The 15860-nt window shown below is 42.4% G+C and overlaps 2 protein-coding genes across 16 annotated transcripts in view; one reads left to right on the top strand and one right to left on the bottom strand.

Moving 5' to 3' along the window:
* The window catches only part of LOC112927072 (uncharacterized), a 118818-nt gene that overhangs the window by 44020 nt on the left and 58938 nt on the right, over window positions 1–15860 (top strand). The window lies entirely within an intron of this gene.
* The window catches only part of IRAG1 (inositol 1,4,5-triphosphate receptor associated 1), a 125302-nt gene continuing 112107 nt past the window's right edge, over window positions 2666–15860 (bottom strand). For 13 of the 15 annotated variants that reach the window (XM_072727278.1, XM_072727282.1, XM_072727286.1 and 10 more), the window contains 3 exons: window positions 10966–11085; window positions 9460–9594; window positions 2666–4244 (listed from right to left, as the gene is read on the bottom strand). In XM_072727278.1, the coding sequence (XP_072583379.1) occupies window positions 4001–4244; window positions 9460–9594; window positions 10966–11085 (499 nt within the window). In that variant the 3' untranslated portion in view covers window positions 2666–4000. Of the gene's footprint in view, window positions 4245–9459; window positions 9595–10965; window positions 11137–15860 lie in introns of all 15 variants that reach the window. The other 2 variants (XR_011995337.1, XR_011995338.1) reach the window with 1 other exon arrangement.

The following is a 15860-nucleotide window of genomic DNA, read 5'->3' as shown; positions in this document are numbered from 1 at the left end:
GCAGGAGAGTCGGTTTTTAGGAAATTACATCTGGAGAGTCTACATTCTCCTACATCTAGCTGCAAGAAAAACTGAAAAATGTAGTCTACTGTGGAAATCATGTTAGTGAAAATTCAGCAGTCTCTGGCACAGAAAAATGTATTAATTTAAAAAATTAAAAGAGACAAACAAAAAACCCCGGACTCTTAAATACAGAGAACAAACTCGTGATTGCCAGAGGAGAGGTTGTTGGTGGTGGGGGGGATGGGTGAAATAGAAGGGGATTAAGAGTACACTATTTTGATGAGCACTGAGAAATCTATAGAATTGTTGAATCAGGGCCACCTGAGAGGTGCAGCTGGTTGAGTGCACTACTCTTGGTTTTGGCTCAGGTTGTGATCTCAAGGTTGTGAGATCAAGCCCCACGTTGGGCTCTGTGCTCAGTGTGGAATCTGCTTGAGATTCTCCCTCTCCTTTTGTCCCTCCCACTTGTACTCTTTCTCTTTCTAAAATAAATAAAATTTAAAAAAAAAGAAACAGAATTGTTGAATTATATTGTACACCTGAAAAAAAATCATAAGCTAGGAAGGTGTAGGAAACTAGGCTCAGGAATGAGGGAGAAAGAGAGGAACCAATCTAACCCCTAAGAGGTAGCCCATAGTACAGTGACCCAAGGGCTAGGGTCTCTTGGCTTGGTTCTGGGAAGCGCTAATATTTAAGGTGCTCTAATTCAGGGCCCTGGGCAAGATTGTGGCTCAGCTCCATAAAATGAGGAGGCATTTGGCTACTGCCAAAGGTTTGGAAATGTGCTTTTATTTTCAAACTCAGGTATGTGACATTCTATAGTTCAATGATAGCACACCTGTGTGAGGTTTAACAACATTAGGAACTGACAGCCAGTGATACACAGATCCAGCATCTCCCTCTCCATTTACTCTGCCAGGCTGTATAGAGGGAGTGATATATATATATATATATATATATATATATATATATATATATATATATATATATAGATTTTGTGGCAGCCAGAAAGTGAAGGCCCTTTTAGGAGGTGATATCAACAATGATACAAATTACACATCACTCTGAAACTCAAGGTAGGCACCCAGAGTCCTAGGGCTAAGCAGAAATGTCAGACTCCAGAGGCATTTTGAGGGGAACTTTTATTTAGATCAATATCACTGTTGGAAATACAGGGCCTGTTTCTCTCCATTTCACTGCTGCTTTGGTAACATTCCAACTTCTTCAGATCAATCTTTGCTTTTCAGAAAAGAAATGCCAATGAGTACTTTTTTGAGGAATGCCCTTGGAAATGTGGTTACTCTGACAGTTCTTTTCTTCAACCTCTCTTACTCACAGAGTACTTTGGGTGAGGGCCTATGTCTGGAAGTACTTTTGCAGGCTTTTCTATGAAGCAGTTGGAGTTCCAGGAGCTCAGTGTAACTGCTCTCCCAGCCTTTGTTTTAATTGGTAACAAAGGTGGAACCCTATGGCCAAGTGGACAATGGGCCAGCTCAGCCTGGTCCTTCTTTAAGGGAGGCTGAGACTGGACATTGCCAGCATAGAGTCCTGTCCCACAGCTACTGTCTCTGGAGCTGCCTTTGCATGCTGCCTGTGGCTCTAAGGGCCTAAAAGATTTTTCAGTATGTCCAGTCCCCTGGCACAGCAGGGAAAACCATTCTTCTAGGCTCCCAAAGTCCCTCTGCTTTGATCTGCACCTCTTTACCTTAATGGCACATTCTTGGTCAATCCTGGTTTGGGCTTCTCTTACAGTGGTTTTTCTAGCCACTGTAAAGGGTGCCCTCCACCCTTAAAACAACATGATTTTTTTATAGTAGGGCTGAACGAGGTGGGTCTTTCTGAAAGGAGTGGTTGCATGAAGCCCTGTCTTTGAGCTTGGACATGGGGTTGCCAGTTAGGTCTCTTTTCTGCTCTCTTGCAGAGTAGACTGAAAAATATTAGAATAACTTGAGGCTAATAAGATACTTTTCTCATTGAGATTGTGGCAGTGATGGTGCTGGAACTGGGAAGTATGCAAAATATCAGCTGTCTCCAGGCTGCTCTCCACCACCTTGAATGCTCTCTTATTCTTTTGACCAACATTTAATGACACCTTCCCATGTATCAGCCACCATGCTAGGCACTTACCCAGAGAATGGGTAAGATATGGTTCTTGTCTTTGAGGAAAAATAGTAGGGGAGATAGATACATAAATAACTTCTTGTGATATACTATCACAATTGTCAATGATGAAGATGTTTAAAAAGTGTCAGAAAGAGAGGAGGGTGTGACCTATGTGGAGTTGAAGGGAGGTCATCAAAGCCTGTATGGAGGGGATAATTTTTGCACTTGGTTCTGAAAAGCAACCAGAAGAAAAGAAGAGAATGCAGAAGAAAAAGAAAAAAAAACTAGTGAGTGGAGGAATAGAACTATGAGAAACAAATTTAGTCTGGGAACCACAAATAGTTTGGAGTGGTCGGAGGGCTACTTGGGGGGAAGGGGGACTGAAATGTAAGGCATGCAGTTAGGAGACCATTGGAGAAGGCAATTTTGGGCAGGGGCTAGTCTGCTTGGATTTGAATTCCAGGCTCATAATTTATTAACTGGATGTCCTTGGGAAGTTACTTGTGTTTTTATGCTTCAGTTTCCTTATCTGAAAATGAGGAGAGTAGTACCCACCTTATAGTTTTTTCTTTTCTTTTTTTTTTTTTGAGGATTAAATGAATTAATACCTATATAATACCTATAACAGTGTTTGGCTCATAGTAACTTCTATATAAGTGTTAGCAACAAAACAAACAACATCAACAACAAAACAAAAATAGGAGCAGAACCACCACAATAAAACCCACAAGAAACCAACACCCCCCCCCCCCAAAAAAAAAACTGATGAGGAATGAGTGAAGGGAGTGGCTGTAAAGGTGGAGTCAAGAAGTCAAATTGGAGATGGGATGTGCTCCTTCATTTTATGCTAAACAATTGGCAATGCTCTGAAACATATACTTGGGTTGGAAATCTCGTTTAAACTGAAGCACTGAGGTGCAATTGCACATTTGCATGTGGGCATATAGGAGCTGAAAGCACACTGTGTCTCCTCCTTTACCTGACAAGTAGGTTAACTGCTCTCAGTGGGAGAGGACAAATAGGGAATGGATTGTGTTGTACAACAGCTTAGAATTAGCACTTGAAATGGAGACCAGCAAGTTCACTGTTGAAGCCATGAGTTTTCAGTGTTTTTCAAACATCTTAAATCCATGTGGAGAGTTCACTGAACAGGTGCTTGGTGACTGCTCCACACCTTGTGAAAAATCTGTGGGTTGGCTTTATCCAGAACACACACTGAGAGCACATGTTGGGAGGGCTGTTGGCTTCATGCACATGCATACTGTGTGTATGTGTGTGTCGTGTGCGTGTACAGATGAATATATATTAACTCACGTCTTCCCATTTCATTTCAAGCACTGATCTAAATTCAGCCTAAATATTTTTCTGAAACATTTCCTACTTCTGTAAAGAGAAACTCTGGTTCCAAAGGGGAGGAGAGGAGGTTAAAGGAGAGTCAGTGAGAATGAGATAGGAGACGGGATGATATTCATATTGTGACTCCAAATTCTAAGTCTGATTGTCAGACTTAGAATTATAGCCTTTGGACATAATTAATTCTTCTTGATTTCTGGCTACAGAAAGGAAAAAGGGGAGGGAGAGTGAGCTTCTTACTATCTCCTGCAGTGAAGCTGTTTTATTTTCCCTAGCCAGCTCAGATGGTCTGGTGACTTTCCCTTCTGTTAGAGTTCCTTAGTGAAGGTGACTTCATCCACCAGATGCTTTATGAGGGTTTTGTTGATCCTCTGAGAACATCAGTTTCTGTGTATGTATAGCTCCCCACATGGGTCCTGAGTGTGAAAGAACACTCCTCGTTTTCTGATGGGCTGGCAGCGCCACACCCAGCCTGAAACACTATGCTTGGGGAAAGGGCAGTCAGCTGTGTGCTGGAACAGGGCACTAAGTGTCAGGTTTCCTACTGCTCTGCAGGTTGCTCATGCTGGAGTCCTGAGCTCCACCACGAGTCCCTCTGGGCTGCTGAGCAAGTGGATTTCCCAAGGGGCCCATCGGTCTGCTCCACACAAGAGTTATAGGAACTGTAGAGCCCCAGCACAACAGTCAAGACCAGCATCACCGTGGCCATCATCCAGATGACTTGCCAGTGCTGACACAGTTTGGGATACATGACTTGTAAGAAATGAACCAATTCTTCAAGTTTGCTGTCAAATGAAAAAATAGGAAAAAGGTTTAGTATATTAGGTACATTAAAATTTTCCCCAGGTGATTTTGATGTCACTAGTCCATAGCCTTGATGTTGGGAGTACTGAGCTAGAATACTTTCTTTACTTGTTTGATCTTTCATTCATTCATTCATTCATTCATGCCTTTATCTATTCATGGGATTTTCATTGATATCTGAACTCTCCCAATCTCCAGGATACAAGGTTGGCTGACCCACTCCCATGCATGCAAATGGGATCAGCATCTTTTCTGCACTTAGTGGTATTTAGTGATCAGTTCCAAATTCTAATCTGTCCCCTGCCTCCATGCTCCTATGCATATTTTATTGTCTTCAGTTCCACATTTGATTGTGTTCAGAGTAGAAAAACTGTGCTAAACCCCCAGAAGACTCTCCATGTTCAATGATAAATGACAAGGAACCAGATCAACCTCAGGACCTCACTTTGAACCACCCCAGGGGCAACTAGAGGACTAGTAGCCTCCAGCAACCTCTCAGTGGTTTAGTGCAGATGTTTTCTCAACCCCAGTAATCTTTACTCCCTAATTTCCCTTCTTCCTCTTTTGCTCACCATTCTCCTCTTTTCTCTCTTTCCTCCTCCCCTTTTATCTCTCTTTCCCTCCATTTTTCAGCTGCTACACTCTGCTTTTCCTTCTTCCTTTCTTCCTAACTTCCTTTCAACCTTCCCTCTCTCCTTGTGGCCTCGTGAAAAAACATTTGGTCATATGGCCTGGTTTGGAGAGGCCATTCTTTGAGCTCTCTTGAGAAATCCTAGACACATTCACTAGGCTGGAATATTTTTCCTGTTTTTAATCCCTGATCTATTTTTAAAAATAATATAAAAAATAAGGATATTGAGGATCATCAAATGGAGGAGGTGAGAAAAATGACAAGAGAGCTTTCTGAAGATCTGGAGGCACACCCAGACACTGCAATTTACAAGCCACTTGCTGAGAAGTAGACAGCTCTAATTACTTAGTAGAAAAAAAGATGCTTTATGAGTGATAGAAAGACTCAACAATACTTTCCTTGGAAAGGGACCAGAGGCTCAGAGTGCCTGCCTCAGAATCTAAGGTACTGATTGGTTTCTTTCCACATGGGAATCATTTGATGATTGTTTCAGGAACAGTTAAACAAAGCAAAAACAGTGAGCACATTAGCTGAGGTGAAAATCTGTTTTTTTTCCACAACTGTTGGGAAGGGACAGCTTGGAAATAGAAGTTTATTTTCCTTCAGCCCTATTTAGATTCTTTAGTTTCTACTTAGATATAATTGAATGCTAAAATGCAGTCTTCCTTTGGGGCTGTATTTCCATGCTCCAAGACAAGCTGCTAGAGTAGGGAGAGTCCCACGTAACTCCACTCTGAAGTGGGACTCCGGAGGAGGAGATCATGATCTGGCTTTGTGATCTTTTGCTGGTCCCCCATTTCTAGCCTATGAAAAAGTTAGAACTAGATTAGAAATAGAATCCCTGTAGAAATCAGTTTCTGATTTTTGATTTCCAAAAGGGAGAGTTAGGTAGCTTCCCTCTTACCTGGGCCTAGGGAAGAGGGGCATCAGAAATGCTGCTTGGAGAACTTGATATGCTGAGGTTTGGAGGACACAGTAGACTACCGTGTGCCTCACACATGAGCAGTTGAAAGAGCAAGAAACTTGCCACCATGCTTGATGGCATCAGAGTAGTGGGCCACGATAGGGAAAGTTGTCCTTCTACCAGTAATGGGCCCGACGTACACATTTTACCTCAACTGGATGTAGTCAGGGGAAGGAGAGCTGGCATGGAGCATTACAGATCCTGCCTAGAGATGCTACTTAGAAACTGAACAGTGAAGGTATACTTCCAGCTGTACAACCCTGAGAGGGATTTTATGTGGCCAGCTAGAAGACATGCATTCAACCTCATAGAGTGACCAGCAGCTGAGAGGGCCTTGGCCATGGTGTGAATGTGCATGTATGCTGGGAGGTAGAGAAGTGGTTTTCTCTAGACGTCCCATGAAGCAACACACTACTTAAAGCCAACAAGTCATCTTTAAACCAGTGCCAAGCCCTGGAGCCTACTCACAATACCATTCAAGTAATACTTTCCCTACCCCTTCGTCTCAATTCCCTTTCACAGCATTGATCCTAGAGGTCAGACGTGGAACTGGCAAAACTGGAGGAGAGGGAAGAAGTGCACATGGGATAGAGAGAAAGAAGCCACACTCCTTCTGCCTACTACAGGCTTCCTTCCTGAAGCAGATGAACTATGAGAAGAAAGAAGTTCAGCTTTGACTTTTTAGGGAACTGGCCATTTTAATTAATGAAATGAGTGAAATGAGATTATTCTTGGGACTTAAACCTGACCAGAGGACTTCTGCTTTCTGAGAGTTACTAGAAAAGTAAAAATCTGCCTAATATTGTCTTAACTCCATAGAGTAGATTTGAACAGGCAGAAAGGCTAAAGTTTTCTGTTGCACTTTGGGAGTCTTTCTTGTTTAATGTTTACTTAATGTATTATTTAATATGGTTAGGATATTGGGTTGATTCACCCACACTTCATTTAAGCTGATCCTTTAGAAAGTAATATTTACCACAGATTACATTATTATACAATCGACCCTTGAACAACATGAGTTTGAACTGTGTGGACCCACTTTTATGCAGTTTTTTTTTCCAATTACAATATTGTAGCGTAAATGTATTTTTTCCTCCTTATGATTTTCTTAATAACATTTTCTTTTCTCTAGCTTACTATATTATAAAAATATAGTACACAATAGACATAATATACAAAATATGTGTTAATTGTTCACGTATTGGTAAGGCTTTATTTTAGGTCAACAGTACACTAGTAGTAAAGTTTTTGAGAAGTCAAAAGTTATACTTGGATTTTCGATGTGTGGGGAATGGGTAGCCCTAACCCCTACATTGTTCAAGGGTCAACTGTATATAATTATAACAGAGGAGAAGTTCAGACAAAAAGACTCTGGTGTTTGGTGTGGAATCTCTTAAGGAGTCAGCTGCTGGGGTTAGCCCAATTTTTTCTTTTTAAGATTTTATTTATTATAGAGAGAGAGAGAGAGAGACCACACAACAAGCAGGGAGGCAGCAGCCAGAGGGAGAGAAAGAAGCAGACTCTCTTGCTGAGCAGGGGGCCCGATGTGGAGCTTGATCCCAGGACCCTGGGATCATGACTTGAACCGAAGGCAGACACCTAACTGACTGAGCCACCCAGGTACCCCAGCCCAGTGTTTTTAAAATGCCCTAAGTAAGACATGGAACTTTTAATAACTCTAGGCCTTGCTTATTAGTGCAATGCCAAAATTCAGTGGGAAAAATCATGTTTAAGTACACGTGCCTGCAGGCAACTGTATGTCTATAGAACTCAGGAATGAATGAGGGGATTGCCTGGCATTAGAGACAACAGGTTCTTAGGACCAGTCTGGCTTTGGTGACAGGTAAGGGAGGGACCCTATAATTGTGAGTGGGCAGTTCACATACTAGCAGTGTCAGTGGTTATGGAGATGATGTGACACCCCTGGGCTGAAAAAGGGCTGAGGTAAAGCATGTTCTCAAGATCAAAAAGTAAATCCAAGAGGGACCAAAGGTTAGGAGAGAGAATGAGGCCTCTCAGGGTTAGTAGGACCAAGAGAATACTTTTGGATGATGGATGGGAAAGCCATTGCTATGTGTTACTGACCAGGAGCTGGACAGTGAGGGACCCAGGCACAGCCTTACTTTCCTTGTGAAACCACAAAATGGGAGGGAGCTGCTAATAACCTGAGATCAAATTAGCTAGGTAAGGATTCTAGTCCTTTGCAATGCAAACCAGACTATTTATATTCCATGTACTCTGTTTAGTTCTCTTTTGTTCTTTCTTGGTACATGGAAGTATTAGAAGTTCTAGCCTGTCTTAGCTGTATTCAAAGAAGCCAAAGAAAGCGCTGTTGTCCAGGTCTGGGCTTGATTGCATTAAAGGGGAGGAAGACAGTGTAGTGATCTTTAAAATATTAGAGCAGAGGACCCCAAGAGGGAGAGATGTAAGGAGAACAGGATCCAGCTGCTTGGAGTAGGAGTACTGCTTGGAGTACTTTCATTGTTAAAACTTGAAGATTCTTTCATTAGGGGAGGTGGTGCATTCTGGCATAGGTTTGCTTTGAACAGAAGCATTTTCTCCAGCTCTCCTAGACTGCTCTTCCCTTGAACACTAGAGTTGACCCATGCAGGCTGAGACTTCTCACTCTGGCTGAATCTTCCTCCAACTGGGCTCTATAGGCCCTTCCTATGTGCTTTAAAACCTATCCATCTCACTTCTAACCTTCATTTTATTACTTTATTCACTGATGCATGTGATTTTGAGTCTGCCAGCAACGAGGCACAGACACATACCCTGTTTCAAGTTTAGCAGCTGATTAGACAATCATTTCGGCTGGAGCCACCCTGGACTCCAAGATGGTCTGGGGGGCTTGTGTCTAAAATCAAAGACTTTGGTGAAGTGTTTCAAGTTTTCTGTAAACACATTTAAAATAATCAAAACTGAGGACTAATAGAGACAATAAGGCAGAATGTATGACCAGAATATATAACCATAGGGCTATGGTTAAAATCCAAGACACTGATGAGGGCCCAGGTAGAACAAGATGCAGGATTTATACTATCTTTATCTACATGTTATATATTTTCCCCTATTTAGGGAAAAATCACTTGAAATCTAAAGTATATTAAAAAAGAAAAGCCCAAGTATTTCTCATCTAAGTGAAAATCCAAGCTTATCTGATCAGCATGGAATCTGTTGGAGACTCACCTTTGCTAACAAGCTGAGTTTGTCCCCTACCCACATGTGTTCTCTCTGCCCTTGTCAGGTCCCTTGACCTTGGCTCTTGGATCATGGGGATAGCTGGGAAATGACCTAACTGTGGCTGGGCTAGGGGGAAACTCCAGCCAGAGTCCCTTGTAGTTTCTCAGTTCCTAAGAGCTCTTGATTGCTGTTGGCCTCACTCTTGACCACCTCTGATCCCCCAGCTCTTGCAAACATCCCCTTGTTAACTATTTTGCCTCTTTCCTCGGTCTCCTCCCTCAACATGAGTGCCCTTGGTTTCTGTTCGCTGCTCACTTGGGCCCCAGACCCACTCCTGTCCTGGAGTAGGCACCTCTAGGGATTGTTGTGCAATTTAATAAATTAAGTGACCCATTTAAGCAATGGCAAGGGCTCCAACCTGCTTCTTTGGTCCTTTTCCTCTTCCTCAGTTTCTTCTGCCTCTTCAGCTTCCTCAGGACTCTCACTCTTCTGTTCTTCTTCCTCCTCCTTCAGGTCTTGAAGCTCTTGGGTCTTCCTTAGACCTTCCTGGTATCTGCAGGGCAAAAAGGAACAACTGAGTCTGGAAAGGCCAGGCACAGAGAATCCTTTCCTGAGTTCCTAGAGTGGGGACTTGAACCCTTCCAATAATTATGCACTTCCTGTGGTTCTACACAACAGGAAAAAGCTGGGAAGCTCTACTGAATCCCAAGGTGGCTCATGTCAGTACAATTTCCCCTCACTCCTCAGTCATCCTTCCTGTTTATATGTGAATGTGTGGCAAAACTGACAGGGAAAAAATGCGGTGCAAAGTCTCCTGACTGGGTTCTTATCCTACAAAATGTTCAGTGGGGAGGACAGTACATTTGCTTTCTGTGTAACCTGGGTGCTTCAGCTTCTCACCTGTAAGATGGAAAGGGTACCCCCCATTTCATGGGGTGTGGGAGTGTTTTGAGGAAGTTCCAGATATATAGCTTGACCTAGGAAAGGTGACACCTATCACACTGGCTTGTTGGGAAGTCTTATGGAAATGGCAGGCACTTACTAGGCCCAGGAATGTACTCAGTAAACGTTTACAAACCCAATAGAAGTGTTTACTCCCATGCATGCTTAGTACAGAGGATGGGTGGGTGAAAAGATAGGCTTCTCAAGACCTATCTTCTGATGTCCTTCTCCTAGGATCAGTACTCTTTGCTTATCATATAGCTGAATATTTAAGGCAAGCACAGATCGGCTAGGGCAACCCCACTGCAGTATATATGTGTATATATATATATGTGTGTGTATATATATATGTGTGTGTGTGTATATATATATATATATATATATATATATATATATATATAGCTGCCAAACAGAAGCCCATAGGTTCCTATGCCTGTCAGAGATACTTCACCTGGCTGGACTGGGGCCCTACTCATTATTCTGTCCCCTCAGTGGCTGACAATGGGCCAAAGGTGTTATTGAAGCTCAATCAGGAAAGGGGACAGTTGGAAGTTGAGGGGATTCCAGTTTATAGGAAGAAGGGATGGCAGAGTCAGTTCTAGGAAGCAGGGTTACAGCTGCTCCTAGATATTGTTGGTAGCAACATGACTCCTCTGAGCATGTGTCAGGAAGCCTCAGGCACCACCAAGAGGAACCCACCCTGTGGCCTTATTTCCAGACCGTTCTAGGCAGTGGCATTCTGATGGCTTTCTGCCTAAAAGAGAGCAGTCTAATTATTGCTTAACCACACCCTCTCACTCTGCTTCCTCCTGTCCTTCCTGTGGAACAGTCCTGTTCTTTCCTATGTAGTTCCTTACTGAGGCAAGGAGGTCCTAGGGCCACTTGTTGCTTCCTTAAATCCTCTAAGAAACAGGAAAGACCCATGGGAAGGTATCTTCTGAGACCTACCAGGTGACCTCAGGGTGGATGAAGTCTGACTCACCCCTTGTTGTATGCTTCCTCCTCCATCCTGGCCTTGGTCTCCTGGCTAATCTCCTCCAGGCAGCTCAAAGTCGGCATAGGAGCAGAGGCTTCACAATCTGGGTCCCCATTTGTCTTTCCACTAGTGAGAAGAGGGAAGTACAGGGTGTCCTTTCAGGGACAGATTGGGTATCTGAAAATCAAACCGTTTCTTTGTCCTAATTCCTTTTTAGAAGTGAGGAAACTCATTCTAGATTAAGTGCATTTCAATCCTGCTACCCTGAGGCAAGATTTTATAAAGGTCCTTGTCCAAGAATCCTCTCTAGACCTCCAAACAGCAAATAAGGTGCTAGGTCCCTTTTTCTTCATGTGCCTAAATCAACCTTTATTCTTATTCCAGGAGATGCTATAAGTGGACAGACAGCTGTTGGGAGCTCTATAGCACTAAGATGAGGAAGATGGAGGTTGGCCACAGTGTTCAGAATCATTCTATTACTGTAGTCCATCTTTTGCTTCATTCACTTAAATATTTACTGAGTACTGACTAAGTCACAGACACCTTGTTATGTTCTGGGGATACATTAGATAAAGGGAATGGTCTTTGCCAACATGGAGCTTAGCAGGAGAGAATGCCCAAAAAAGGAAAGAAAAAATATGTAGTTAATTACAAATTGTGATAACTTTTATAAAAGAGACAAACTCTCTGAAGTGCAGAAAGTAACAAGGGGAGAATCTGGTTTGATTAAATGGTCAGAAAAGACCTCTCTGAGAAGGTGTAACTAGAACAAAGACCTGAAAGATGAAAAGTCAGCCATATCTATAGCAGAGGGAAGATCATCCTGGGGGAGGAGGCAGATGTGTGAAGACCCTGAGACACAAAAGATGGAGAGAGATTTGAGGAACTGAAAAGAGGCAATGAAGCAAGAGTTAACTTTTGGACAAGATAAATTTTCAATGCCAGTGAAATACCCAAGTGGAGATGTCAAATAGGTAGTTAGATATACCAAAGTTAGTTGGAGAAGAGTTCTAGAGGCTAGAGATAACACTTGACATCATCAGAATACAGATGGTATTGAAAGCCAGGAGAATGGATAAGATAGTCTAGGGAGACAGTATGAGGAGATATGAGAAGAGGACCCAGGACTAAACCCTGGCACCTCTGCTATTAGCTCAGGTGGAGAAGAAACCTACAAAGGAGTAGCAATTAGAGAGGTAGGAGGAAAACCAGGAGAGTATGGAGTCCTGGGAGCCAAGAGAGGAGAGCATGTCAAGGAGGAAGAGTTAATTGTGTCACATGTTTACTTCTGAGACTCCAAGTCAGATGAGTACAGAAATCTACAGATTATTAGATTTGGTAATATGGAGGCCACGAGGAGCTTTGAGGAAATGGTGGGAGCCAAAGACAGTTTGGAATGGGCTTTTAGGAAAGAATGAGAAGTGAGAAAGAGGAAGATTTAGATGCAGTAATCTGACTGGAAAGAGGAGTAGAAAAGTGTGTTGTGGGATACATAGCTGAAGAAGTGGGTCAAGGGATGAAAGCATATTTAAATGTGGATAGAAATAATCCAGTAGAGGGGATGAGAGAAAGGGAATGACCAAAGAAACAAATTCTTTGTAAAGGGAGGTAGGGACAGACCTTAGGAAGATGGAGAAACTTCTCCTCAGTTAAAACCAAGGGAGGAAGGAGATGAAGATGGTGGGTAGGGATCTGGTGAGGGAAGATGAAAGGACTCTTATCTAATAGCTTAAATTTTCTCTATAAAATGGGAGACAAGGTCATCTGCTGAGAGTGAGAGGTTGAGAGACATAGGAAGGTTTGAGAAGAGAGAAAATGTGAATGAGTCATGTGAGAAAGGGGAAAATCATAGTAGGATGGCCGGGCAATGCTGGCAATTCATTTGAAGTATGGAAGCATGAGTTTAAAGTAAATATCCTGATGGCCATGTCTTCTCTATAAATCCTGCAGCCCACCTAGGTATCTGAAAATCCCACTGGGAGTTATGTCGTGGAGGAGCCCTCAAACAAGGCAAAACATGAGCAGAGCTTTTCAGCCAGAACTTTTGAAAGACTGCAGCTGCTACCCTCCCCAACCTCTCAGATAGGCTTTATGAGTGAGCCTTATATTTTCTCACTCTTGGCATTGGTTTCCCTTCCCTTAGTTTTCCTCAGACCTTGTAAAATTTACATTTCATCAGACTGGAATCCAAAACCCATTGTGAACAAGAAAGATAACACTCTAAAAATATCAGGTATTCATAACATTTCTCCTTTTGCAAATTATATTATCCACTCCCTTCCATGTGACCTTTGCCTAATGTGCAGTTTCCTATTTGTCCAAATGATTGGAACAGAGCAGAAAAACATAACTACAGCCAAGGGCAGGAAAGCAATTCTTTTATGAAATATATTTACATATTAGAAATGAAATATTGGTATCAGGCTTTTAATTTCTTTTATTTATTTTTTTTTTAATTTATCTATGATAGTCATACAGAGAGAGAGAGAGAGAGAGAGAGAGAGAGAGGCAGAGACACAGGCAGAGGGAGAAGCAGGCTCCATGCACCGGGAGCCTGACGTGGGATTCGATCCCGGGTCTCCAGGATCGCGCCCTGGGCCAAAGGCAGGCGCCAAACCGCTGCGCTACCCAGGGATCCCTTTTAATTTCTTTTATATGTAGCTGACAATCTAAGAGGTTAGTGACAAATATGTATGAAAGGAGGACAGTGGAGTATAGAGGGAAAGAACCTGCCTGATGCAAAGATGGGTTCAAATTCTAGCTCCATTGTCTGCAAATTCTTAACCCTTCCTAAACTTTAGATCCCTCAACTGTAAAATGAGGATAATAGTATGTATCTGATGATGGTAGTGTAGAGATTAATGAAGAAATATAAGTAAACTTTTTGGAATATGGTACTCAACAATGATGTTTATCATCATCATCATCTCTATTAGTTACATAATAAGTTTATAGGTAAATTTTGGTAGCAATCTGAGATTGTTCCAAACCTAATCCAGAAAAAAATCTAAGCAGATAAATTACTGGGTAATTATTTATATCTTTAAGGGAGAACTTGATTTATATTACTCTGACATTTCAGAATCAGAGGAACCCAAACTTTCATTATTCTCAGGTCACTAAACTTTTTCCCTGATAGCGCGAGGAAGTCCATTTCAGCAACCCTTTAACATATGGATCTTCTGTCCAGGGTCCAAATGTCCCAGATTGAGTCGATCACCCTGTCCAACTCACTCACCTATGGGGCTGTATTTCTTTTTCTTTTTTTGTTTTTTTTTAAAGATTTTATTTATTTATTCATGGAAGACAGAGAGAGAGAGAGAGGTAGAGACACAGGCAGAGGGAGAAGCAGGCTCCATGCAGGGAGCCCAATGTGGGACTCCCGGGTCTCCAGGATCACACCCCGGGCTGCAGGTGCTAAACCACTGTGCCACCGGGGCTGCCCTGGGGCTGTATTTCTTTTTTCTAAATTTTTTTTTAAATTTTCTTATTTATTTATTTATTTATTTATTTATTTATTTATTTATTTATTTATGATAGTCACACACACACACACACACACACACAGAGAGAGAGAGAGAGAGAGAGAGAGAGAGAGAGAGAGAGGCAGAGACACAGGCAGAGGGAGAAGCAGGCTCCATGCACCGGGAGCCCGACGTGGGACTTGATCCCAGGTCTCCAGGATCGCACCCTGGGCCAAAGGCAGGCGCCAAACCGCTGCGCCACCCAGGGATCCCTGGGGCTGTATTTCTTAACATGCCTTTGCACACATTGCCTCACTTAATCCTCCCAATGATAAGAAGAGCTAACATTTATATTATATATTAGGGTCTGTGGTAAGATTTCACTTAAGACTCATGAATGACCCATTAGATAGGTAATACTATATTATTCTCAGGTTAACAGGTGAGGAAACCAAGGTTCAGAGAGGTTAAGTAACCAGCCCAAGATTATACAACCTGTGTGTGGTAGAGCTTGGATTTTACTCTGTGCAGTCTGACACTTTCCCATGCTCTTGACTGTACTATTTGCCACTCATGCAGGTTGGCATCTGTCAGATGAGAAACCCAAGCTCAGGTTGAATAGGTGACTTGCCTAAGTTCACATTATTGGTACACAGTGGGGCTGGCTGGGACTCTCACTTTTAAATTCATGTCAAGATGCATTTTTCATACCTCCTTGAGACCTCCCTTTCAATAGAAGTCTTTTCCTGGGGCTCTGTGTGGTGTGTGCATTCCAGAGTACCTGCTGAATGAAGCCATTCTTGCCATTAGGCTGGGCCATGGCTTATGATGCTGCCTTTCTTTTAAAGGATGCTTCTTTAGAATATGAGATGGGCTGGGACAGCCTTTGGTTTAATATTGGAGGTAAGGTGGGGAAGTAGGGGAAACAAATAATATATAAAATGTTTGCTGTTATCTCCTGATCCCTAGATGGAGCTAATAGTTCCTTATATACCTTCTCTAATTACCTGGAAGTTTCTTACTGTGTACCTTTAAGATTCAGCTCAAATACCTCCTCCTCTGTGGAACCTATGCTAGTGTGTTCCCACATCTTCTGGTTAAAGCTGATCTCTCTTTCCCTTCATGTCCTCATTGCACCTCTGTTACAGCATAACTCAGAGAGAGGGCATTTTAATGTTTTATATACATATCCATTCCTCCATATGACTGTGATCACACAGAGAGACGGTGCTTGAGTTATAATGGTGCTTAGCATACAGTAAGTGCCTTTAAGTGTTTGTTGAGTTACACTGACTTCACTGTGGCTTATCCAGTCTGCCTATTAATCTTGTAAAGTGGGCAGGTCCTTTCTGTAAATGGCTATTTCCTGAGAACCCAGTGTTTGGGTTGAGCTGAAGGAATCTCTATTCATGGCTGTAAACATGGAGCTGAGCACAG

This window comes from Vulpes vulpes, chromosome 11 (genome assembly GCF_048418805.1).
Source record: "Vulpes vulpes isolate BD-2025 chromosome 11, VulVul3, whole genome shotgun sequence".
NCBI classification, from domain to species: Eukaryota; Metazoa; Chordata; class Mammalia; order Carnivora; family Canidae; genus Vulpes; species Vulpes vulpes.
This window is presented reverse-complemented; position numbering and strand designations above follow the sequence as displayed.